Genomic DNA, 25398 nt, shown 5'->3' on the forward strand with positions numbered 1-25398 from the left:
TGAAATACATTTATAATAAAATATCAACATAAATATAACACATCATTCAATAAGTCCTGGGACTAACTAAGAAAACAACATCCATTTCACAAATTTCATAGCCGCTGGGGGCTACATCTGAACAGTATGGTGGGTGGGGAAACAGAGTGAAGCCGAACTTGTTCAATGTAACCAGTGTTTGCATTGACTTGTGACACGGGGCATTGTCTTGATGGAAGATGATTTTTTTCTTGTTCATGTACGGTCTTTTTTTTTTTTTTTTTTTGCGATTTCATCCTTCAGATGCACCAATAACTCACTGTAATAGGCGCTATTGATAGATTTTCCCTTTTCAAGGTAGTTGATGTAAATTATTGCACATTCCAAAACACTTCCACCATGACTTTGACAAGTGACTGTTGCATTTTTAAACGCTTCAGATGGCTTTCACCAGCTGCACACCACTCAGCTGACTGCCACTTCAACTCCGTAGTGAAATAGTGGATCCATGTTTCGTCCATTGTCACATACCGATGCAAGAAATTCTGTTTATTGCAAGTAAACAGTGACAAACAGCTCTGTGAATCGTCAACTTGTTGTTGCTTTTGTTCCATTGTGAGCACATGTGGCATCCATTCAGAAAACACTTTTACCATGCCCAACTTTTCATGTAAAATCGCACACGCACTTCCAGTTGATATGTTTACCATCTCAGCAATCTCATTAACTTTCACTTTGCGGTTATTCATGATTTTCAACTCTTGTTTCAAATTTTTCGGAGTGACTGCTTCATTTGGCCTACCCGAGTGTGCTGCATCATTTGTACGACTGCACTTGAAGTTAGCGTACCAAAGGAAAATGGTTGTTTTCAATGGAGCACAGTCTGGATAACATTTTTTAAGCCATTGCTGAGCTTGAACAGTATTTTTATCCATTAAATTGCAATGTTTGATCAACACTTGAAATTAGTTTTTCTCCATTTTGTCCACAAATGCACAAGTAGTGTCACTTTCACTACAGCAGCTTCACTGTTTTTGGTCCGAATGCCATGAAACTCAGACACGTGTTATTTGAAGGTTAGTTTTTTCAAACAACGAAGTCAAGTTGATATTACTAACGTTATTTGTCAGTTAGTCTCGAGGCTTATTAAACGATGTGTTAATTAGTTAAAAGTATAACTTAAAAATTAATTTTACATGCATAAAACTATACATTTTCAAAAGAAATTAAATACAAATCATTCCACCTAAGTAATAAACAAAAGAAATCAAATTCATTGATTTTTTATGCCATGTAAAAACATTTAAATGCAAGATTTTTTTCATCATTAACTGTAATAAAATGTTATGTCACGGATGACAGCTCTGTTGTTTTAAAAAGTACTACAAATATATTCTAGTATGTAAGTTATCATTCACAAAATGGCAATGGGAGAGCAGTTACATCTATCCTACTAAATAAAACATAACTGCCAACCAATTACCACTGCAATAGTACAACAGTTGGTAAACTCAAAAAGGTAAAAAAAGCAGTTTTTCTTTTTTTAAAAGAAGACAACAGACTTTGACGAAAAACTTTTAATATACACACATACGTATAATACAAAGTAAATGTAATTTTTTTTAACTAGATCTGAGGACGGACAGACACACAACAACACCACCACCACCACCACCACCAACCTCCCCCCCAAAAAAAGAGAAGACGACTACGAAAGAAAGACAGAGTAACTAAACAAAATATTAATAGGGCAAAATGCTTAAAAATTAGCACAAAACTAGATTGTATTGTTTTTAAGTCTGCAATTTGCGAGTCAATGGAAGATACATATCTGCTAATTTCCATTCTCTCCAAAATTTGAATTTGTGCTTGTGTTTTCCCTTTTGTCCAGTAAATTTTTTTTTTTTTTTTTTTTTTTAAATCTTCACTATCACACAGCTTCTTGTTTTTGAGTGCTTGATGATATACATCACAAGCAGATCAGGTATATTGTAACATAACAGGAGTTATATCAATATTCATTACAACTCCATTTACTTTTAAGGCATCATAAACAGTTTTCATTGCTGTTAAATAATTTTCCTGAAGATTTCCACCATAATATCATTACCAACTCAGAAACCAATTTCTACTGTGGCACTGCCATTAAATAAAATTAGAACCAGTTTTACAACACTCCAAAGTTTTTCACAATCTGAATTATTAATCAAAACATTATAAAAGTGATCAAGTAGCATTGCAGCATAGTTAACAAAAGTGTCTTTCCAAACACCCTTACTTATGAATAACAATTATTTAAACTGAACTGTATATTTACCTGCAGCAATTTATCAATTTGCTTTCATACAGTATATCCAATAACCTCTCCATCCTTTTTTCTTACATAAAAATTCATTAGATGTAATGAACTCGGTATCTAATGAAGAAATGTATTTGACCAAGCTATACTTAAATGGGCTTCCTTCAACTATTTTTGATGCAAACAAAAAGGTTCAGAACCGAATTCTTTTTTCTTTATACCTCAGACACTCCCACTTGCAGCAAAACTAGCACCAGCAGCAATACCCACATATATCTATCAATTTTTGAGTAGTTTTTGCCCTTCGCAGTAAATCTCTTTTGGCAAATTTTGATAGAAGCTGACTTGGCATACTTTGGAAAAATGTGTACAGAAAAGAGCACACAACATCAGTTGTCTGAAATGATTTAGAAATAGATGTAGAACTACTGCAACAGAAATAAAAGATTTTTGCCAAAAGAAGCTTATCTTAAATGGCTTTTCTCAGTCTTTCAAATGACATAGTCTTTGGCAATTTGGATGATTCTATATATTTTTTTATCTGAGAAAAAATATTCATAGCTCTTTTGGCAACAGGTTTATTGTAAATCTTAAACTAGTAGATTTTATTTAGAAAGTTAATTTAAACAATTTCATACATTAACTCAGAATTTTAATTTTAAAATCAGATTATATAGATTTTAAACTTTATAGATCACTATATTATTTGCTTTTAATTTTTTTTTAATATTAAAATTTCTTTCTGGTGTTATACTATGATTTTTAATTAGCTGATACCAGTCCCTTAAGTTTCCATTGATGATCATAGCTTATGAAAGATTCCTAATTTTAAAATTTATTTCATTATTTGTGTATCCTTTTTTTTAACAATCGAAAATTTGGGATACGTTTTAACAAACAAAAAATCTAAATTTGCTTGTGTCAGCACTGAAAACAAATGTAGATGGAAAGAAAAAAATTAGGAGTGAAAAACAAAAATTTAAAGAGGAATCTACTTCAAATTAGTTGGGTGTTCAAAGAGAAAATACTTGGACGTGTAAACCAGCAAAAGCATCAACGGAGTTTGTGCTAACGGAAAAGGCACAGAAGATATCATTGCATATTAAAGTGATGAGCGACTGTAATTTGACTGTATGGTTGTATAAATTTAAATTACTTCATAGAACATCACATCATATCATAAACGGAGCATCCCACAATTTCTCAGTCGAATTATTTGAAGATTCAGAAATTTATCCAGTGACGTATATGGATATAATCTAAAGACGTTTTTCTCTCTTGATAAAACCAGTCTTTCCTTTCGTCTCATGCCTTCAAAATGTCTAGCCTCTAAAGACTGATAAAGGCTCTGACCAAATACTGATGAAATGGGTTGAATACGATTATGAAGTTACGGCAAAGCAGGGCTATCTGCCTAAGGGGAGGACTTTCTAAGGGAAACTGGCTCGTATACACGTTACACATGGGGAAAACCACGAAAACGTCCATGCAGCCAGCCCATTTGCGGGATTTGAGCCTCGGACTCAACTACCAGTGTTCAGCGACTTTACCGCTTGGCCGCTGGTGGGTCCTTTTGAAATGGAAGGCGATAAATTTATTTAAAATTAATGTCAGAAATACCAATATGTTTCTACTAAATCTATTTAAAAATAAATTTGAGAATTTTATATAAATAAAAAATATGTGTACTAAACTTTGTTACAGTATATCAGCATATTGATAGAATTAGTTTCATGAGTATACCAAAAAAAAATTGCCAGAAATTTGTTATTACTATCTAATAATGAATAAATTTAGAATGAAGAAGTTGCATCACATGAAATGAATAACATTAAAAGTTATTTACTCTAAGATTTAAAAAGATTAAAAGTTGAATTACAATAACAAATGGTATTTAGGCAAACACAGATATATTAAATTGTTAGCTTAGATGATTAATTATTATTATTTAAAAAAAATTACTACAAAATTACAAATAAGACATTTATTAAAAAGAAAAAAAATCTTTTAATCTGAACAATTCCCGACGAGTCCGGATTAAAGACTTTGTACGGTATTAAAAATAAAATAAAGGTTTAAATTATCAAGAAATGTATTTGTTGCTTTCAGATCACTCAGTTTGTGAAAACAAAAACAGATTGGTTAAAATTTAAACAACAGATTAAAGTTATTATACTTTGCTAAACAGCACCATTTTGTGAACAGGCTATCAGCAAGGTCATTTGGAAGAGAAATTAAAGATTTTGTATTTTGTGCAGGTGTAACTCTTGCATAAATCACGTGAATGATAAGCTGATATGCCATTATATAACACATTACAATAAAACATTTTATAGTGACTCAGCTTTCTTGTATTAAAATTCAAACAATTCATTTTACATAATATTTAATTTACTGTACTACATTAAGGATCTATATAAACTATACCTGTATTTTAACAGTGTGTGGTGAATTGCATAGCTAAAAAAGTACTATGTTAAATATTAATTAAATAAATTAAGCATTTAAAATTACTGAATTGCCGCTTTGCATAAAATAACATTTAATATATTTGTATACTGTGGATTAACTGTTGTGTATTATAGATGAAAATTATGAGCTAAAATTTAATTTAATGATCCTATAAAATATGAAAATTTTACTTTCAGAAAAAGTTCTTATAATTAAATTATAATTCAACTGAAAAAAAATTATACATACCCACAATATTCAATGTATTTATAAACACATCCAGCTATAGCAATGGCAATTAATGCATAATACCAGCTACTCAGAAACATAACAACTAAACACAATATTGCACCTGCCATTGAAAGTGACCTGAGAAAACATACAAGACAATAAATAATAGTTTTACAATTTTCTTAATATTACAGACATTCATGATAAAAAGGAATGGTCAGACAATTATAAATTAAAGTTATTAAAAGAAATTAATATTTTTAAATATGGCTGAGCTAGCTTAATGAATGAAAGCAAAGTATGTAAGGGTTATCCAGCTAGGGAAAGGAAAGAAATTCATGGAATTTTTTGGACAATACAAGAATTGGCTTGTATTCACACTATACAAGAGTAAAACCCCAAAAACCTCATGAAGGCAATATGTTCATCCAAAACTGTGGTCAACAACCAATGTTCAGCAGTTTCATAAATTTGGCTACTGGTAGATTTTCTTAATATATCTGACTTGAAAATTTGAGAAACACAGTTCATTTCTGTAAAAAGAATTACTCTAATAAATAAACTTATTTGCAGTAGTATTTAAGTAGTAACAATACCAATCTCATAAACGGACATTTAATTACATTTAAATATGTAATTAAACATTAAATGGAATGAAAATGTTTTATACTGGCTTTCATCTGCCTGTGCTTCAACTTAAAACATATGCGAGAACTAATTATTGCTCAATAAAAATGTAACATGTAAATAGTATATTGGTCATGAACTTTTATCTGCTGATTGTCTATTTTTCACAACCACAGGGGAAACAAAAGGCCAAAAGTTTCATAAGTTATAAGATCTCAGCAATGTGTCAACAATCTATTAACACAGCAGTTCAAACATGCTGAATATGCTCTGCACATGGTCTGTATGAATTACACATGGAGAATGAGAATGCTTACCACAAAACCCTACGTTATAATCTCAGATCAGAGGAAATCACTCAAACTCTTCTGCTCACACCCTAATCTAACAGTCAGATATGTTGGTTGGCAGTCTCTGCTGTTGGAGAGCACTCATTCTGTAATTCCTCTTTTTAAGCTTTCCTGTAATCTTATTTAAAGCATCTATCCTATTCTCATTAGTAATATGGTATCATACCTGACTTATTTTTAAATTCTAATTACCGTAATCAAGGTAATGCTGCAAACTCTCTCGAATTATTAGCCTGCTATTATTGCTGGGAAAATGAACAATTACTTCTACTATACTTTAAACAATTGTTATACTGTACAGTATAAGAACTGCATTTCTTCATTTCTAGCTCATTTTCTGCATACTGGTTATTATGTCTGAATATCTTACTTCCATATGTACAAGAGAAAAAAATGCAATATATATATCTAATGCACAGTATATTTTACACTAATTTAGTAGTACTTGCATAATTTATCAATGAAACTCCACTGTAATTACTCAAGTACACTAATATAACCCAAGGATGCAGGACTACTCTATGATTAACAGCAAAACTTAGTAAACTATTTATAAAGGGCCAAAATTTGTACATTTTAATTAATAAATTTATTTATGAATTAATAATTTATTATCAAAGTTTTAAACTTAGAATATTATAAATTAATATTAAATTTGTATAGCTTATGGTATGCATAAACAGTTTTTTTATAAATTAGCTTATTAAAGGGCAACAAATAAATATGAGTTCCTTTTAACACTATTCGTTTAAAGTTCTTAAGTTTTACAGAATTACTTTTTTAAACTGCTTTAATAAATTATCATGACACAATTTTAAACAGCTATACATTAATCCTAATACAGTTTTACTTACAGCATATGCACATGCTAATGAATGGAAGAAGTTATATTAATCTTGTTTCCAAAACCAACCCTTGAATGCTTTGACAATCAAGTTTGGTGAATGACATCATAAGATGAAATATGCAGTAGTGAACCAACCAATGGTGAATCATGGGAAAGATACTCCACAATGTGTCTGAGCGTATATATGTCTGAACACAGTTTAGGAATACTCATTACAAATTTCTATAACTAACACAAAAGCATGCAAAGGCATACTAGTGGCTGTAAAACAGAGCAGCGAACAAATTTACCTTAATAAATCTATGAAAGAACATAAGATGCCAATGCAAGTTTATAGAGGTGAACCAATATCTTTAAAGCATGTTTATGAATGATTTAAATGCTTTTAGTGTGGATGGGATTCCAATGACGATATTGCTTGAAGTGATGGCCCTCTAATTTTCTGTAGTGATGAAAACATTGGTGAAAATTATGTTAGCCAAGAAGAGGAACAATGAATGCTAACATGTACGAGATTGTTCTGGCATATCTATTGCAAAGAATCTCTCGTGTACATCCAGAATATTCTATGGCTGACTCCTGTTTTTTTGTCCAAGATAATGCTTGGCAACATTTGGTTGTCACTGTGAAACAATTTATGGCATGTAGTTCTCGATCATCCAGGAAAATGGTTTTGGAATATTCACAAATATCCATGTGATTAGGATTCTTCATATGATACTAAAAGAATGTCTGCAGTTTTCCAGAATTGCACAATCATTGTCGAAAGTGCATTGTAAATGGCGAACATTATTTTGAAGGAATATAAGACTTTTATTTTCTGATTTAAGTATGGACTTTTTGCTTATAAACACATTCACAGAACTTTATTGACATACCATGTATAATCAATCAAATTAAACATCATCAGACTACAAAATAGTTTTAATCTTTTTTGTTTATTCTATAGCATGCTTATATAGCATCAAAAATAATTTCAAAGAATTAAATAAGAACTGATTATTTTCAGGAAAAACTTAACATAACAAAAAGACATACAACATACACAGCAAACAATACAATATTTTAACACACAGAAAGCAAACAACAGGTTAAAGAAGCAACAACTAATTTATAACTGAGTGAAGGAATTTATTTTACCAATGATAATATTTGAAACGTGGACGCCAATTAGGTGTATGAAGAAGGCTTTGTAAAGCACAAGCAAGGTTTACAAACATATAGCACATCAGAAAAAACCTGAAACATTAGGTTTAAAACATTTAAATACTAATATGAAAATAAATTAATATTAAAATTCTTTAAATGTTAGGATATTCTTACATTAATTCACTCACTAAAATATGTAATGTGAAAGAAACAAATGAGATATACATAAGTTTTGTTTTAGTTCATAATAAGTATTTCGGGAGGACCAAAAAAGAAAATTAACCCAGTATTATTAGTAAGCTATTTCTAAAATACACCAAGATGACTGAATATGGGATACTCTGAAACAGTTTTCTACAGGGTATTCATTTTATCATTCTCAAATGCATTAAGCCTACACACCATAATAAATACAATAATTATAATAACTGCATATTTTAAGTAACAAATTGCAAATGTAATCTACCTAAATGAATAAGACATAGCATTTTCACCAGAAAAATCTTTAGTTACAGTGTGTCCTCCCTCACCTGCATAGTTAAAAAAATGTTGGCTTAGTTTTGAATTAAATTAATATTCAATTGTGATCAAAAAGACAAAGCTTTAGGAGTACACTTAGGCTATAAAATATCTTACATCTAAAATGTTCAGCTTTAAAAATTTTAATTATATAATTACCTAAAATTATAATTTTTTCCTTCTTAGAGCAAATAAAAAGTAATAGTAAAAATATGTATCAATAAAACATGCGAAAGCCAAAATTAACAGAAAATAAATAACAAAAAATTACAATCAATATAAAAAAATTAACAAGCAAAAGGCAAAATAAGAAGTTTTAATATAAAATAAGATTTTAAAAACTGGAAATATTACATCAAAGAAAACAAGTTTCAAGGTGAAAGAACTAAAATATTATGATATTCTAATAAAGAAAATTGATTGGTATAAAATCTCTTCTTTAGTGTACAACTCAGTTCTGAAAAACTTTTAAGAGTGCAGGGGAAGGAGAAAATTACCCCAAAATATACAAGTTTCTACAACCAATCTACAATTACTTTCCTTCTGAAAGAAGGCCCTATAAACAAGCAAATTCCTTTTCCAAAATATTTTTCGTTTTCTTCTTAAGGAGTCTGCTTCTCACAGTTTTCAAATCTTTTTCTTAAATGTGGAAATTAGTATTTTTGGAAATTTCTGGTTCGATTTCAGAAGTTTCTAATTAATGACATTTACTTACTGCATATATTGAAAATTTGCTTTATTTTCTACTGTCTCTGACAAAATATTAAAAATTGATATATTTGGGAGGGGGGTAATCAGTAAGTTACATTATATATAGCAGTCCACATAAATATGCTATTCAACTACAACAAAATGGCAAATAAAAACACACAGCAGTAAAATTTGTTTATGTATTAGAATATCTAAACTTGAGAATAAATATTTAAGACTAAATTGATTTATACACACTAAGTTTTTCCCTTTTTTATAATACTCTCATTACATTGCAAATTTGTATTTATAATAAAAAACTACCCCCCAAAAAAACTTTCAACTTAAGAAACAAACAAATAAATTTTGTGCTTGATATAATTAATTAGTTTACAGTACTAAACATTTGCACAACTTATTTTAAAACTTGGGCTTAAGAATGTTATGCCATAATGAACCCTCTGACTGCTCAGTTATTTTTATCAAAATGTTTACTAAATCACTTTCAGAGTCATCACTATCTAGAGATTGAGTCACAGAAATAAACTCTTTTTGCTATTGCCATCTTTAAAATAACTAAAATCAGCTTCAGTATCAAAAATATCATAAGACACACGTTTTATTACTTGCTAAACATTTCATGCAAGCCATATTCTGAATATAAAAAAAAAAAGAAAATGAAAACAACAGAACAGCTTACAAAATCAGTTAGTAAACTCTATGCAAATTAGAAAATTTTTGTGATAATAATACCAAAGCAGGACTGAAAGTCTAAATATTGTAAAAAGTGCATTGTTGAAGATTAAACGTGAGAAAAGCAGGATGCGCTTTTTAATAAAAGGAAAAACTGCATATCCACAAAAATTGAACAATGAGCATTTTTTTTTTTACTTTCACGTTGCCCTTGGAAATCACAGAATAAGCAATCATAGAGTTAATTTTGATCTTTCTATAATTAATAATGCTTCTTTTACATACTTATAGTAAAGTTTAAGACTTTCAATAATTTTAAAAATAATCTTTCACAATTTCTGTTAATATAATGTAATAGTCTAAAATAAAGTTACCTTAAAAACTGTACTACAAGCATGATTTCAAAGCATTTTGTCAATAAACTTTTAAGTTATAAGAATTTAGACATTTGAAGTAATAAAAATGCAAAAGTGACAGGACTTGTAAAGCACTTTTAACAAATAAAACTTACAAAAACATTACTAGGACAGGTTCTAATTGCAGTATCAAAATGAAATTTACATGATAAAATTTATTCATATATAAAAAAAACATTCTGGCCTTGAACTTGAAAAATAATTTTTTTTTCACTTAAATTATATAACTATTCTACAAAATAATTATACCATATAACTAAAATCTTACATTGTTAGAATGGGTGCAATGTGATCCAGATTTCCAATTAATATACCAATTTCGCAGATAAAAAGCGTAAGGAACAAAGCTCTAGTAGGCTCATTTCGTGTTGAACTATATGAAAATGCATTTAAAAATGGTATAATTTGATCTTTTGCAATAGCCTGCAGCAGTCGTGGAGCTCCTAAAGAAGAAATGCAACAATTAATCATCCAATTTATTCCAATAATTTATACAAAAAAGAGAAAGAAGTTATAATAATTCATGATTGCTGAAATGTATGAAATTAAGTAAGTAAGGCGTGTATAATAAAGGGTTATTCATAATTTCCATGGTATATTTTGAAAAATGCATTATACTACATAAGCTATGCAAGAGATACCAAATTTTATTATACTGAAATAAAGGCACATTCACCACATTTTTACGCAATTCACAAATACTTAATGTAGTCACTTTGCAGAGACATTTGGTATTTTTTAGGAAGAGGCAAGATGAAAAATTAACAACCGCATTCGCCGGGAATCGAACCACGGACCTCTGGAATACCGGCCCAGCGTGCTACCATTACACCACGAAGGCACACTAGGGAAGTGGGAGAAATACCTTATATACTCCCCTTTTTAAAGGGCAACTAGGGTTTTAGGGGATCTAGTTGCCAAATCCTGGGTGCAGAGAATCATCATCCACAACCCTTTTAGTTCGGCGCCGTTGTAGAGTCATTAGGATTTTTTTTAGAGGCAGAAAAAATTAAAAATAGCAAACGCCTTCGCCGGGAATCGAACCACAGACCTCTGGAATACCGGCCCAGTATGCTACCGTTATACCACGAAGGCACACTAGGAAAGTGGGAGATATACCTTATAACTTAAGCTGATAGAATCAGCTATATCAGATAATAATGCATCAGCTATATGTCTATTGTATCAATTATAGATCAGATGATACTGTATCAGATATTGGTATCTGTTTCATCTCATAAACATACCAATACATAAAATCACTCAAAGCTATATTATTACTGATACAGTTGAGAAAGTAACAGAGATTAGCACGGAACAGAAGTACAAAGACTTTTACAAAGACTGCATCCTAGACAGACCCCATCAAGAAAGTCACAAGGATTTAAATCCAAAGAAAGAGACGGCCAATGTATTAATGCATCATCATCTCATTCTGTGTGCCCTATCCAAATCAGTGACAAGTTTTGATCAAAATATTCTTGCAAATTGTGTTTATTTATTTTGGTCTTTACCTTTATATTTATTTTAATTTGGGGGGGGGCAAATTTTGGCTGAGATACTTTGTTGAAACACATAATCATCATTTTCATTTAACAGTGACGACAGCCAGATCAGCAAGCTCATGCATTTTCTATCATATAATGATATCATGGACTTTTACAATGCTATCAAACATAGTGACTTCAACTAGACAAGTACAATATATTTCATCTTCAATGCATGTTCAAGTAAATTTAAAATGATTTATCCAAGAATTAACAATTATCAGTCTTGATGCAAATTCCTATCAATTTCATCCAACTTTATTTTGATCTGGACAGCTGTCTACTATTTTAAACAAAAACGTTTTATCATTGCACAGAATTCATTTTTGTTTCTATAGTGCTTGCTTCAAAAATCTATAAAACATGAACAATACATCATTACGGGCTGAAACTCATTCTAAGCTACTTTAATCCTTTCCGGCGCAGTGTGTTTGGTGTGAATACACCAAAAATATTCCCTCTTTTGACACTGAAAATAACCGATAAATATGATGAAAACTACACTAATGGTTACTTTTAATCTCCTTTATGAATAATAGATGGCAGCACCAGACAAGCAAATCATTAACGTTGAGATATAATCTGTTTTTAAAGACTGATTTTTTTAAAGAAATGTTTCAGATTTTTTTTTAAATATAAAGAATATCAATGAAAAAAAAATCTTTATATAATTTTGTTGTTCGTATGCTAATCTGCCTATTCTGCATTACTTTTAATTTTTAATCTTTGAAATACTGCATATAGTGAAGCCTTTAGTGTATGGTGTGTTCGGCCTGAACACACTGTACTGGTAGCGTCTGTCACATGGGAGTGAGTCACAGAATCTGGTCTCGTGCTTGTAACACGGGAGAGGCTGAGAGCGCAGATTTATTTATATTTGTTTTTATTCTTTTCTGTTTTGGGTTTTGAAGACCCCGGTGCTTTGTTTTTTCTTAGCTATTTGATTTTCAGCGAGAGCAGACCCTTTTTTTCTCTTGCTTTCATCGTGCGTAGTTTGCTTAGTTTTGATTTCTGTATATTTTTATTTGTATATATATTTAATAATTATTTTTTTCTAGTCAATAATTAATTGTAAATATTATAGTATTTTAATTATTTTTCTTAAAATTTTTTAAATTGTGTAAATGGCTCGGAGAGGCCTCAGCAATGAGAGTTTCCTTTTCCCACCAGGTTTCCAGTTTTGGGAAAGGGGAGAGCAGCGGGAATCCTCGTGGTGCACCCTGGGTTATGCTAAATCTCATACAGAGATCAGATTTTACTGTTTTTAAATCATAGACAAATATTTTATTGTAATACGTATTTTACTGTAATACATGCTTCACAGCAATGCTCACCTATCGCAGCTCGTGCGGCTCAGTGTGTTCACTTCGGACACACCCACAAAATGGAAACTGTTTGTGCAGTCTTTGTAAAATTATACCTGCATACTCTCCTAGGCCTAAATAGACTGCCTACAAATTTTTTTGGTAAAATTCCAACTTTAAAGAGTAGCGTGCCAGAAAGGGTTAATGAGTCAAAACTATCACCAGCAAAGCCATTAAATATTACGAAGCAATCTCAAAGAAAACTTTTTTGAAGGGTACAAAGAAGAATTAAAAAGAAAAACACATTATTTTTCGTAGGGAGGTGAGAAACAACATTTAAAAATAAGTCTGTTTTGTATTTAAAAGCTCAAATAAGTTTTCAAATTTTGAATCTCCCTAAATATATAATGTATACATATATATATTAAATATGACTGACATTTAATCTTATCCACAAAAAATATTTCCCAAAATCATTTTCGCTCGCATGCACATTCATCTGTCTGATTACAATGCTTTTCTTACGACATAAAATTTAAATATCACTTCAGAATATTAAAAGTTAGTTCAATATAAGATTACAATTCTTTAAAAAATTTTTAACACTTTTAAAATCTTTCAATATAATAAATGAAAATCCTGCTCTATACCTGTAAGAGACTGCAGACCAGCACCAACTGTTGACAATAAAGAACCAATGATTACTACCCATGGATGAGGCCAAGCTAAATTTGCAACTGCTAATCCTCCTCCTATACTCTCACCAAATCTAAGAATATCAAAACAAAGGTGAATTTCTACATTTAATAAGGCAAAAGTTTAAAATCTTAAACAAAAAATCCTCATTTTATACAATATTAGAGGGAAAAGAATTTAAAATGATTGGATTAATAAGGAATAAACATCCACACATTTATAAAACATGTGTTTACTAAGTTACTTATCATTATATATTTAATCAGTTTGTCTGTTATCCTCATTCTTTCTGGAAGACAGCATAGAATTCTTCATTTAGAATAAAACTAGTTACAGAATAAGTAAGTTGCTAAACAACACTAATAAAGATGTGTTATTTTCATAGCAAAAGATCAAACAACTAATACACAGTTCCTATTTCATTTTTAGGTCTGCAAGACATTTTCTTGTTATTTGTGTTATTTTCATAGCAAAAGATCAAACAACTAATACACAGTTCCTATTTCATTTTTAAGTCTGCAAGACATTTTCTTCAATTTTGGATTCAAGTCACATTTAAATTTAGCGTCATTCATAGTCATTCTTTGTGCAGCATATCTTCCAGCATCTATAAATAGGGCAGCCACTTGTTCATTTCTTGGCAAATCCCAAATCTTAAAAAATCAATTCCCTCTCCCCCCCCCTAAAAAGGTATGTGTATGAAAAACCTAATTTTGTCAGAAAAGAAGCTAAATCAGATTAGGTAATGTACTGCACTAAGGAAGTATGCCAAGCACGAAAAAGTGACAAGTTTCTTTGACAGAAAAGATGCAAAAAGAGAAGCAAGAACAGCAAAATTTTCCAACCAATGGAATGTGTGAAGAAATAGGAAAAAATGCAAATGAGGCTAAGAAGCCAGAAGTCTTCAAGACAATGCCTCAATCAATAATCAATTAGTGGACAGTGAAATCTGCAGTATGGTTTTTTATCCAGAAAATATTGTCACTGATAGTGAAGAAAGTTAATTGAGCAAGAAGTTATGTCTCATAATTAAAGAGAAAGCATTAACACATAAAACAAAACTGCTTAAAACAACTCGTGTTGAAAGAAATGCTAAATGAAATAAAATATAGCACTGAGCTTTTTTATAAATATTCATTCCTTCAAAGCCATAAATGCTTCATTATTTCACAACCAACCACTGCATACTTTAAATTTTATAAATTCTACATGCCATCTCACTAGATTAAAACTAATGATTTAAAATCCGGAAATTTTCGAAATCTCGAATTACTCATGTCCCGATTTCAAATCCTGGACTTTGCACTAGAAAACTCCAAGTCACATTTTCAAAATATGAAGAATGCAAGCTAAATTTTGTCTATCAGCCTATTAAAATGGGAGACATAAAACTATCCTCTCCTGTTTCGTTCAGTATACATGAGTTAAATAATAAAGGAAAATTAAGATTATTTAATACAGTTTAGGATTAGGCTAGATTAATCATGAATAATTGCAAAACATGACAGGGCTATTGCCTCAGAGAAATAAATTTTTATAACAGATTTTCTGTAAGAAACATGCTTATACTTATGTTACATGATAAAACCATGAAAACTCCATGTACTCAGACTATTTAACTGGCATGAATTACACCCTATATTGAAAATGAATAATGAAAAAGAAGGTAGTGAAAATGCATGGTATGATAAAACAGTATCAGTGCATTAAATTTTCTTTGAATTTAGAGATGCAAAAACTCGCAGAATGTTTCAGTAAGCTTTTAGTGAAAATGACATAGTCCATAATTCAAATACTAACCCACTCATAACTTTGAAAACAGTTTTTCAAAATGGTTTAATATCCTTCTAAAGTGATGAGCATTCTTGATTTCCAAAATGTTTAAATTTCTTGAAAAGCAATTCATGTTCTATAAGTTTGCAGGATAGTCTTAAATCCCACATCAGTAATTTTATCAGATGAATTAAGCATTAGAAAGATTGTGATAAGTCTGTGCCACCTATATGTTTGCCAAGCAGGAGATTTTGGTTTCAGAAACATGGAAGTTGCCTTTTACTTCATTTATTTTACTAGCTTTATTTCAATGAAGCTTCTTCCTCTTCTTTAAATCAAAAGTGCAGAAAAATTATTTAATTTCATAAATGAAGTCTATAAAGAGTTGTGGGAGGTATGGAACACAGTAACATAAAATAGCTTTGAAAAGGCTTTTCATTCAAATGACACTCGGATTTATGGTTCCATTTCAGTACACTTATTTGCAGATGACAACGGAAAATAAAGCATAATACAAGTTAATAAAAATTCTGAAGAAATTTCACAAATTTTTAAATAGCATCTTCAGTATTAAACATGCAAAAAAGTCAATACCACTTACTTATCTCGCATGAAAAGATTGTTAAAAGTTGCTCCAAATAACAAAACACCTGACAAATCTACATAAATTAAGTTAAAATAAATACAAGTAACAGCAAAAAGGACTCAGTTATAGGAATTCATTATATATAACCCACACACATACATAAAATTTGTCTGCAGTATAATGAAAAAATATCTTTACAATTTAAGTTTTAAGACACTAAAAGATTATTTGCTACCTCAGAATTTATTAATAAAGCTACAAATTCCAATAATAATAATAATGTTTAAAATCAGCACTAAATCTTCTGACAAATATTTTATCTTGTGGCATGCAAAAGAAATCAATTACTCCAACAAATATAACAAAATGCAAAACCTCTCAAGCTCATAATATTTTGTATATTCATTCTTATATGAAAAGATAAAAAACTTATTTATTGTACACAAAAACTAAATTTAAGTGGCTTGAAGAACTCAACGCTTTTCAAAAACATTGGAAATTCTAAATCAATCAGATGGCAACTGAGATGCAAGGGATATCCAGCAAATATCTACCACTAAGCATACCCCATCTAAATGCTGACCATTTTAATGACAACCAAATACTATGATTACTTGGCAAAAATGTTGTTCTTTTAATCACCTTTTTAATACGTTAAGGCTTTTATTAAAATTTCATTGATTTAAAATATCAAATTTTTTTATTATTTAGAAGGGGGAAAATTCCTTTTTAAACCAAATTTGTAAATTTTAGAAAGAAGCAAAACATTTCAAACCTTCCTTATAGAGGGGTTTACATATTTTTGTCATTTCCAGAACTGGTAAAAGTATGAAGTAATTTAAGGATAATTATTCAGAACTTTTAGGCAAAATTGTGTTGGACTTCTGTCAGATACCAAAAATCAGCACACTTGAAATGCATACAACCTCTCAAAATGTAAACATTCAGTTTATAGAATCAGGAAACCATAATATGGATAACAAAATACCAAAGAAAAGAGAAATAGTTATCAAATCGTTGAAGTCCTGGTAAAAGTTTTTTTTCAGTCCAATTTTTTGTTTTACCACCTTTAATCGAGATACAGAAGCAGATGACTTCATTAAACATTCATTTCAAGTTTGTGACTCGCATGGTTGAATTACAACCATATTTGAAATGCAGGCTTTGTTATTTCCCGAGATTGCTTAGTACTACCGTTTTGTTGTTTTATCGGGATTTTTTGCAATATACAAAATAATGATAAAATACAAAATATTTTTAATACAATGGCAGGTAAGAAACATGTTCATGATTTTACTGCTTGCAGTGGTGAAAAGTATAAATGTAAACACATTGCAATGATGGTAATGCAAGAGGTGGAAATTTTTGAAAGATGAAGGGAGCTGCTACTCCTCGGTTTATAGCAGAATCGTATAGAATTGTGACATGAACCGCATATGACATATGGAAAAATGTGCTGAAATTTCTAAAAAATCTGATGAAAATTCAATGCAACAGTGATTTTAACAGCAAAATCCAAAACCGGAAATCGTTGCACAAGACGAAATCAGCAGTAATGCTGTCTTGTATGAGTAGTTCTGGCAGCAGTGGAATGATGGGGTACTATTCTCAGGTGTGTTCCTGAGAGAAAAGGGAAAACGGATTCATGCTGGTTTAAAAATAGAGGGCATATGTCATTTCAGCAGCAATTGGCTGAACAGATTTAAGCAGACATGCTATACATTATCTGAAAGCATGTTGGAAAAACTTCAGCAGATAAAGATGGTGCAAAGAAATTTATTAATGAATTTTGTGTGCTGGTGGTAGAAGAAAATCTTAGCCCAAAACAGAATTTTTTAATAAGGATGAGCTTGGACTTTATTGGCAATTTTTGCCGAAGACATTTGTGACAAGTGAAGAAAGAGCACCATCACGGGTGAAAGTAGCTAAAGAAAGGATTACTATTTTAGTATGCAGCACAAACTTACAAATGCAAACCTATGGTAGTGGGTAAAAGCACCAATCCCAAAGCTCTGAAGGGAAAAAAATCTTTACAAATGATTTACAAGAATAATAAAAATTTCTGGTTCATGAAAAAACTTATGACTGAATGGTTCATGGAACATTTTGTTAAAAAGCCTAGGATGCATTTTAACATTGTAGTGTTACCACCACACTGCAAGATTTTACTATTGTTAGACAACTCATCCAGATGCAACCATTTTAACATATGATCATGTCACTGTCCTTTTTTGCCCCCAAATACATCATTGATCGAAATAATGGACCAGGAAGCCATAATACCAGTGGACTATAATACACAGTATTAAATATCATTAAAACTGGGGTTTCTAAAAAAAAATTCTTTCAAGAGACCATTCTGTTTCACTTTCATGAAAAATTTCACCATCAAGGATTGCATCTATTTCTCAACAGAATCGTGGAGTTATGTTTTCCAAACAACATTAACAAATGTCTGGCATAATGTATGGCCATTTTCGCTGTTATTTACTGAAGCTGAGAGCAACGACGGTGAACTTTCTGGTTTTAGGGTCAGCACAGCAAAGGTTAAAGAAAGAGAATTGCTTTGGTACGCAAACAAATGAGGCGGCTTTGCAAGAAGAAAAAACTGTTGAATGGATAATGTGTCCAAATGAGCCAACACTGGCATGTCAAATGACTGATGACGAAATTATTGGCTCTGGTTTGAATTTGACTCAGCAAGAAAACAATTCCAACACAGATAAAGATAGTAAATTCTTGACAGGAGTAAGAAAATATCTTTTAATGAAGGTTTGGAGCATGGTGAAAAATACCTAAAATTTTTAGAACAGAGCTATATCATAATCTGTGACACAACTGCATCATAAAGCAAGAGATTGTGATAATTTATATATATATAAACAAACTTACTCTGCAGCACCCTAAAGTTTTAAAACAAACCTCTATCAGAAAAATGTTTGTCGAAACATGTAGTGGGAAAAAGAGATGGGGAGAGAGAAAAGAAAAAATATTTTATGCTTTATTCTTTTCTTTCATATGCCTTTGTGTATATCCTTAACATTTTTAAATGTTCTTTATTGTTATATGTTCTTATTTATTTTGCACTTTTGGTCTAAATATTATGATTTATGTTTTTTGTTCTGAAATCTGCACAACCTCTGGTCCCAAGCATTGTGGATATCTATTTTAGGAAATAGCCTCACACTATACGTTCTATTGCCTCGTGAAGAAAGACATTTTCTTCACTATGACTCAGCTATTTTCAATACATTCAGTTAATTAGCTGTATTAATTTTCAACCACATGATGTTTCTCTTTCTGTAACTGGCTTAAAAAATATTTACTTAATTGCACATCCCGTATTTGAAATGCAGGCTACTTTAACAAACAACATCAAAGATATATGGATCTTATTAACATGGTCAGAATTTTCCTTATTTTGAGACTAATCCTGTTTGTTCATGAAGACTCCTCCCCTTTTTTTTGAGAAAATTATGACTAGGAACTTTTCTTCATTCATACGGGTAAAATATTTTTAGCCTCTTCACGGTGACCCTGATCCTTATCAAAAAACATATTTTTAAATCTTCATTCAAAATACCGTGAATATTCTCCAAAAAGACCACCAACAGTATAAGCTGATTTCATACTGTTGCAATGATGGCCATCTTACAGCAATGATACTTAGTGCCTGTATTAATTTATCAGAAATACTAGTCACTTACAAAAGGGGAAACTACAGAAGGGTTCTTTGTGGTTGCCTTTGAAAAGTGCTCATTCAATTCAATCACTCAGTTAAGTTTGTTGACATTTTCTTTCAGCATATCTTTTGTAGATCTTATATCGAATAATTCTTTTAAATTGTTTCACTTGTGAGATTGATTCTGAATACAAATTTAGTAATAAAATTCAGAATGTTACTTCACTGGTATCTCATTAAGATACATATAAATATAAGATATAGAGACATTCAATAAAATTGAATGCCTTGCTGATGAATTTTAATATTTGCATACTATTAAAATATAAACATTTTAAACAAAAAGTCACTGGACAACTCAGTTTTATTACCTATAATAATTCAGAATTTTCTGATGAGTTCTGCTAGGTTCAAATCTGTTAATACATTTAAAAATTCAAAGCATTTTTCACAACACATCAATATATAATTATCAATTATACACAATTAAAACAATTTCTCCTGAATCTCCTTTTTTCAGTATATTCTACATTTTCCTATTTAACAGTTATTTATATTCAGTGCCATTTGGTGAATTCAGTATATTGCAATAAATACTGTTTTTTAATTTTAACTTTATTTTACACAGAATTTGACTAAAATAAATTTAACTTCTGGTAGCCAAACAACAGAATATTCAGCTTAAAATCAGACTGACTATTTGCTGCCTGGGCAATTTGATATCCGCTCCTTCTCTAAATAATATTTTGGATTACAGAGAAGCTTAATGATTTCAAGCATGAAGACATTACAGAATGTGATGAACACATCCTGTTCATATACAGGTACAATAAAAGCTCAGAAAATGCTGAATTATGGATAATTGAAAGCATTAAAAGGTGGAATTACACTAGAAAAGCTAAATGAATGAAAAATGTTCCTGCTCTAAAATATAAAAACAATCACTGTATTTGATACTGATTTGAATATTAAGAGCATACATTTAAAATAATATGAGATTTTTTTTTTGGGGGGGGGAAGTTCTTCAGTCATTAGAATCAACATACTTTGCAGACCTTAAATATGAAAGTAAAACATCTGAACTGATTATGAAATTCCATCGAACATGGACGTTAGTGCAGATGTCAGCAATCATTTTAGGAGAAGTTTAAACAAACAGTTGGCTCTTTATTTAGATAGATAATAAAGAAATACAAATTATAGATATAGTAATATAAAAACCTTAAATTGCTTTTTATAATTTTTCACATTACACTGCCAAGGTTTATGCATTTTCAAAGTTGCATATTGTGGCTTTGTTTGATATCCGGATTCTGTACCTTTGAAAACACTTCACTTCATGCTATCCCAAGTATTAATATATTTTTTTTTTTTTTTTCAAAATGCGAAGAAAGAAGAGAAGTCAATCGATATTTACAAAAATTAAACCAACTTATCAAGAATAAACAAATTTATGTTAAACCAAAACAAACATCATTGTGTTGTGATATCATACTCCTCCATTATCGGTGCTAAATCATATTATTTGGTGACATTGTATTCACATTCATAGTGAATACAATGAGCATTATAATGCTGTTACAGGTCTCTCATTTATGAAATGTTTTGGCAGAAAAAATATTCTGATTACTTGAATGGCAGAAAGTTGGGATTTTACTGTTTATATACATATATATAAATAATTTATTTTCAGAAAAGATTTTACATATATTATCTCCAAGAAAAAGAAATTTAATTAAAACTATAAATTATTAGAAAAAAATTTAGTAAGTATTTTAAGTCAGTACTCAAAAGTATTTAGATTTCTATTGCACCAAAAATTATGTGCATAGTAAAATAACTTATATATATACTATATACATATCATATCCACAGAAGTCCTTACCCAGCCTTAATACACAAATTTATAAGTCTGTAAATAAGATTGCTTACTTTTCATGACAATTTGCATAGAAGTATTTCTCACTTAATTAGATTTTTTTTTTTCTGAATTGATATTTTATTTTTACTTACATACAGATGAAAATATTTCAGGCTTTTTATATTAGTTACATACAAATGAAAATATTTTGTTCAATTTGTGTACGATCCCTGAGTAGGATCTTTAGCTGTTAAATATCTTTGCTAATTATTGCATTTTTGTTCTTATGATGAGTATAGAAGTTTCCTAAATATAAATATAGGGACCAAGAACACACATCAAAAGTTAGATTTCACAATTTAAATTTTTTTAAACATAAAAATGGCAAAACATGCATATTTGCAGCATTTGAAACATTTTTGAAATTGGAAGCATATATCTACATTAAGTGGTTAAGAAAATAAAGGCTGGGTAAGGACTTTTGTGGGCATGGTGTATATTAATTACATAAGGTGTGAAATTTTGTGTGCAAGAAATTTAAACTTTTTGTGAAAGTTATTTTAAATACCTACTAATAAACTTTTGAGATACTTTGCACATAAAAATTCCTTAAAGTTTTAAACATATAACTATCATATTATTGTAATCCAGTATTTATTACTAAATGTTACGGAATGGTACATACAGTCAAATACCGGAAATCCGCATTGCCTCTCAAAATATAAACATTTATATATATAAACATAAACATTTATATATATAAACATAAACATTTATATAAATTTATAGGTTCCGGAAACCGCAACATGGAGTACGAAATATCGAAGAGTAATACTTACTGGATAATGATGTCATAATTACTGAATAATAATGAGTCATAATGGAAATACCAAATTACTGACATCATGATAATAGTTTTTTCCCCTCCAATCTGCATCGAGGTAAAAAAGCAGATGATAAACTCAATTCTTTCAAGTTCACACTTCACGTTGTTGTACTTTCTGAGCTTTGTTATTTCACGAGATTGTTTAGTGATGTCGTTTTTTTTTTTTTTTTAACTCGGATTATTTTGTGGATAAATTAAGAATATTTTAAATTTCAGCGCTTTTTAATACAATGACAGATAAGAAACGCGCTCGTGATTTTACTACTTGCAATGTTGAAAAACGTACACACAGAGCATTGATGGTAATGAAAAAAGTGAAAATTCTGCTAAAGATGGAGGTAGGTGCTACTGCTCAGTTTATAGCAGAATCATATGGAATTGCCACATGGACTGTGCATGATATACGAAACAATAAAGAAAAGTTGTTGAAATTTTACAGCAACAGTGATTCTAACACCTGAATCCAAAACCGGAAATCTTTACATGAGGTGAAATCGGCAAACCTTGATGCTGTGTTGTACGCGTAGTTCCGGCAGCGGATGGGGTACCTAATTTCAGGACTCCTGAGAGAAAAGGGGGAAGCAGAGTCATGCTGATTTAAAAATAGAGGAGCCTAATGTAAATGAACAATATAATATAATCAGTTTATATATGTAATAATAATTTAATGCATATAATTAATTATTGTATTAATGTATATAATAATTTAATTAAATGTATCTAATACGCCTTATTTATTTTGCAGTTTTAGTCTGAATACTATCTTTTCTGTCCTGAAATCCGCAAAATCCTAAAATCCGCACAACCTCGGATTTCTGGACTTCTACTGTAGTTCCTCTTTTTTTTTTACAATAATACAAAATAAATTAATCTACACTTAATAAAAAAATCTTTTCCCACATTGAAACAAAGTATCAGAAGTTATTTATTTGAATTTACAAATTTATAAATCAGTTAGCTGAAACAAGCAAAACTACACATTCAACCAAAGTAGCAACTAATACAGGTAGAACATGAATAAAAGTAAAAATTATTTTCAATAAAAAACAGTAATACATTACAAAGTCTTTAATCCGGAACTCAAAGCTACAAACTTTCTGAGCTTGCGTAGCATTTACACATGCACATATGCGTTTATGCATGCGCATAATACGTTTACGCATGCGCATTTAATGTATAACGGACGGTATAAAGGCTAGGCTAAATATCTATTTCAGTTAATGTTGCAGATTGCATTGTTCCTTAATCTTCTAATTGGATCTAGTTTATTATTTTTTGCAGACTGTTAGAGCAATTTTATAAAAAGTACGCTTGAAATTTTGATTATGTAAAAACGAGTTTCCGATTCTGGAGCTGCCAAAGGATCCACAAAGCGAAACCATGTTTCAATGTCCATCAAACAAAAAGTGGAATTGTTGCAAAAAATGGATAAAAGCATGAAGAAAGTGACAGAGAGGTTAGTGAAAACGAAAAAATTTCATTTGACAAGTTAGTCGGTCTTCTCTGCACAACAATTACAGGACTTAAACAGCGGAACTTTGTAACTGAACAAGAAATTATGTCTGTTTATAGAATTAAAGAGAAAGTTAAGTTTGTTTAAAGAGAAAGTTAAGTGTGTAAAAGTTTGTTTGATGCACATAAAACGAAGCAACTTAACTTACATCGAAGGAAATGTTTAATAAAGTAAACAAATAAATATTAAGCTTTTTTTTTTTTGGTAAATTCTGATACCCTTTAGATTAAAACTGCTCTTTATTTCATAAATTACGGTTTCATATTTTTAATTTTATAATTTCTGCATGCCATCTTACCAGATTTAAATTGATGATCTATAATCCAGAAAAACCCCTAATCCGGAATTGCCAAAGTCCCGATGAGTCCGGATTAAAGACTTTGTACTGTATAATGTCAATACAAAAGAGGATACATATTATGGAAGTTGTAAGCTGAGCAGCTAATGTGCCTGCAGGAATGGATTTCTGTGCATCAGCCAAATCACCAGATCTGTTGGAGCCTGCTAAAATTCCTAAAATAAGAAAATGTGATATGTTTTAAATTCAAAGAATAAAAAATGGTATTACAATGAATTTTATTGGATAGAGATCCCCATGGCATATTCACAAGTTGCTATTGGCAAAAGAAAAACAAAATAAGATTTTACAGATTGCTACCACTACAGAATAAGCAGAACAATGAAGGTAATAAATTATATATATTATATTGCTACAAAATGTACAAGCGCGGTAAGATAGCTGCCCCCGCAAAGTTTTTAGGGTTGCCATAAAATGGAAATGGAAGGTAGGGTTGGCACATTTGATGAGAAATCACACATTTGGTGACAAAATTGTTGATATGTCATGGACGGATAGAGAATCTTCTGGAACAAATTCTTACCGGTTTAGCCTAGAATGTTCTCGAACACAAGCCGAAAACTATATACAGTGGTGGCCAAAATTGTGGACACTTTTGGAAATTTTTATGTTTTTGAACTTTGTATGCTTATAGAAAACGTTACGTTTCACAAAATGCAAACTTGTATATATCATTTTAAAGAGAATTTATTACTGAATTCAATACAAAACACAAAATTCAATTATTTGAAATACAAAAAATGTTAAACGATAATAGTTATCGATATACATTAGATAGTGATGATTGCAGTGAGTTATCAGTACTCAGTAGGGTACCCTTTATTTTTGATTACAGCTTCACATCGATGTTTCATTGAGCTGACAAGAGTTTTAAGCTCTTTTTTCATTATTACATGATGCCAGGAAACAATTACAGCCTCAATTAGTTCCCTTTTATTGGA

The 25398-nt window shown here is 30.3% G+C and overlaps 1 protein-coding gene across 3 annotated transcripts in view; it reads right to left on the bottom strand.

Annotated features, from left to right (window-relative positions):
- Window positions 1–25398, bottom strand: part of LOC118195043 (solute carrier family 12 member 4-like) — a 189459-nt gene that overhangs the window by 63545 nt on the left and 100516 nt on the right. For all 3 annotated transcript variants that reach the window (XR_015042001.1, XM_085820197.1, XM_085820196.1), the window contains exons 10-15: window positions 24514–24612; window positions 16173–16230; window positions 13753–13871; window positions 10520–10694; window positions 7925–8023; window positions 4979–5098 (exon numbers count right to left, since the gene is read on the bottom strand). Coding sequence is in view for 2 of the 3 variants with exons in the window: in XM_085820197.1 (XP_085676323.1) it covers window positions 4979–5098; window positions 7925–8023; window positions 10520–10694; window positions 13753–13871; window positions 16173–16230; window positions 24514–24612 (670 nt within the window). In the remaining variant the exon portion in view is untranslated. The remainder of the gene's footprint in view (window positions 1–4978; window positions 5099–7924; window positions 8024–10519; window positions 10695–13752; window positions 13872–16172; window positions 16231–24513; window positions 24613–25398) is intronic.

Source organism: Stegodyphus dumicola, chromosome 7 (genome assembly GCF_044657685.1).
Source record: "Stegodyphus dumicola isolate Sdum_Otavi_A_Nest chromosome 7, ASM4465768v1".
In the NCBI taxonomy this organism is placed as follows: domain Eukaryota; kingdom Metazoa; phylum Arthropoda; class Arachnida; order Araneae; family Eresidae; genus Stegodyphus; species Stegodyphus dumicola.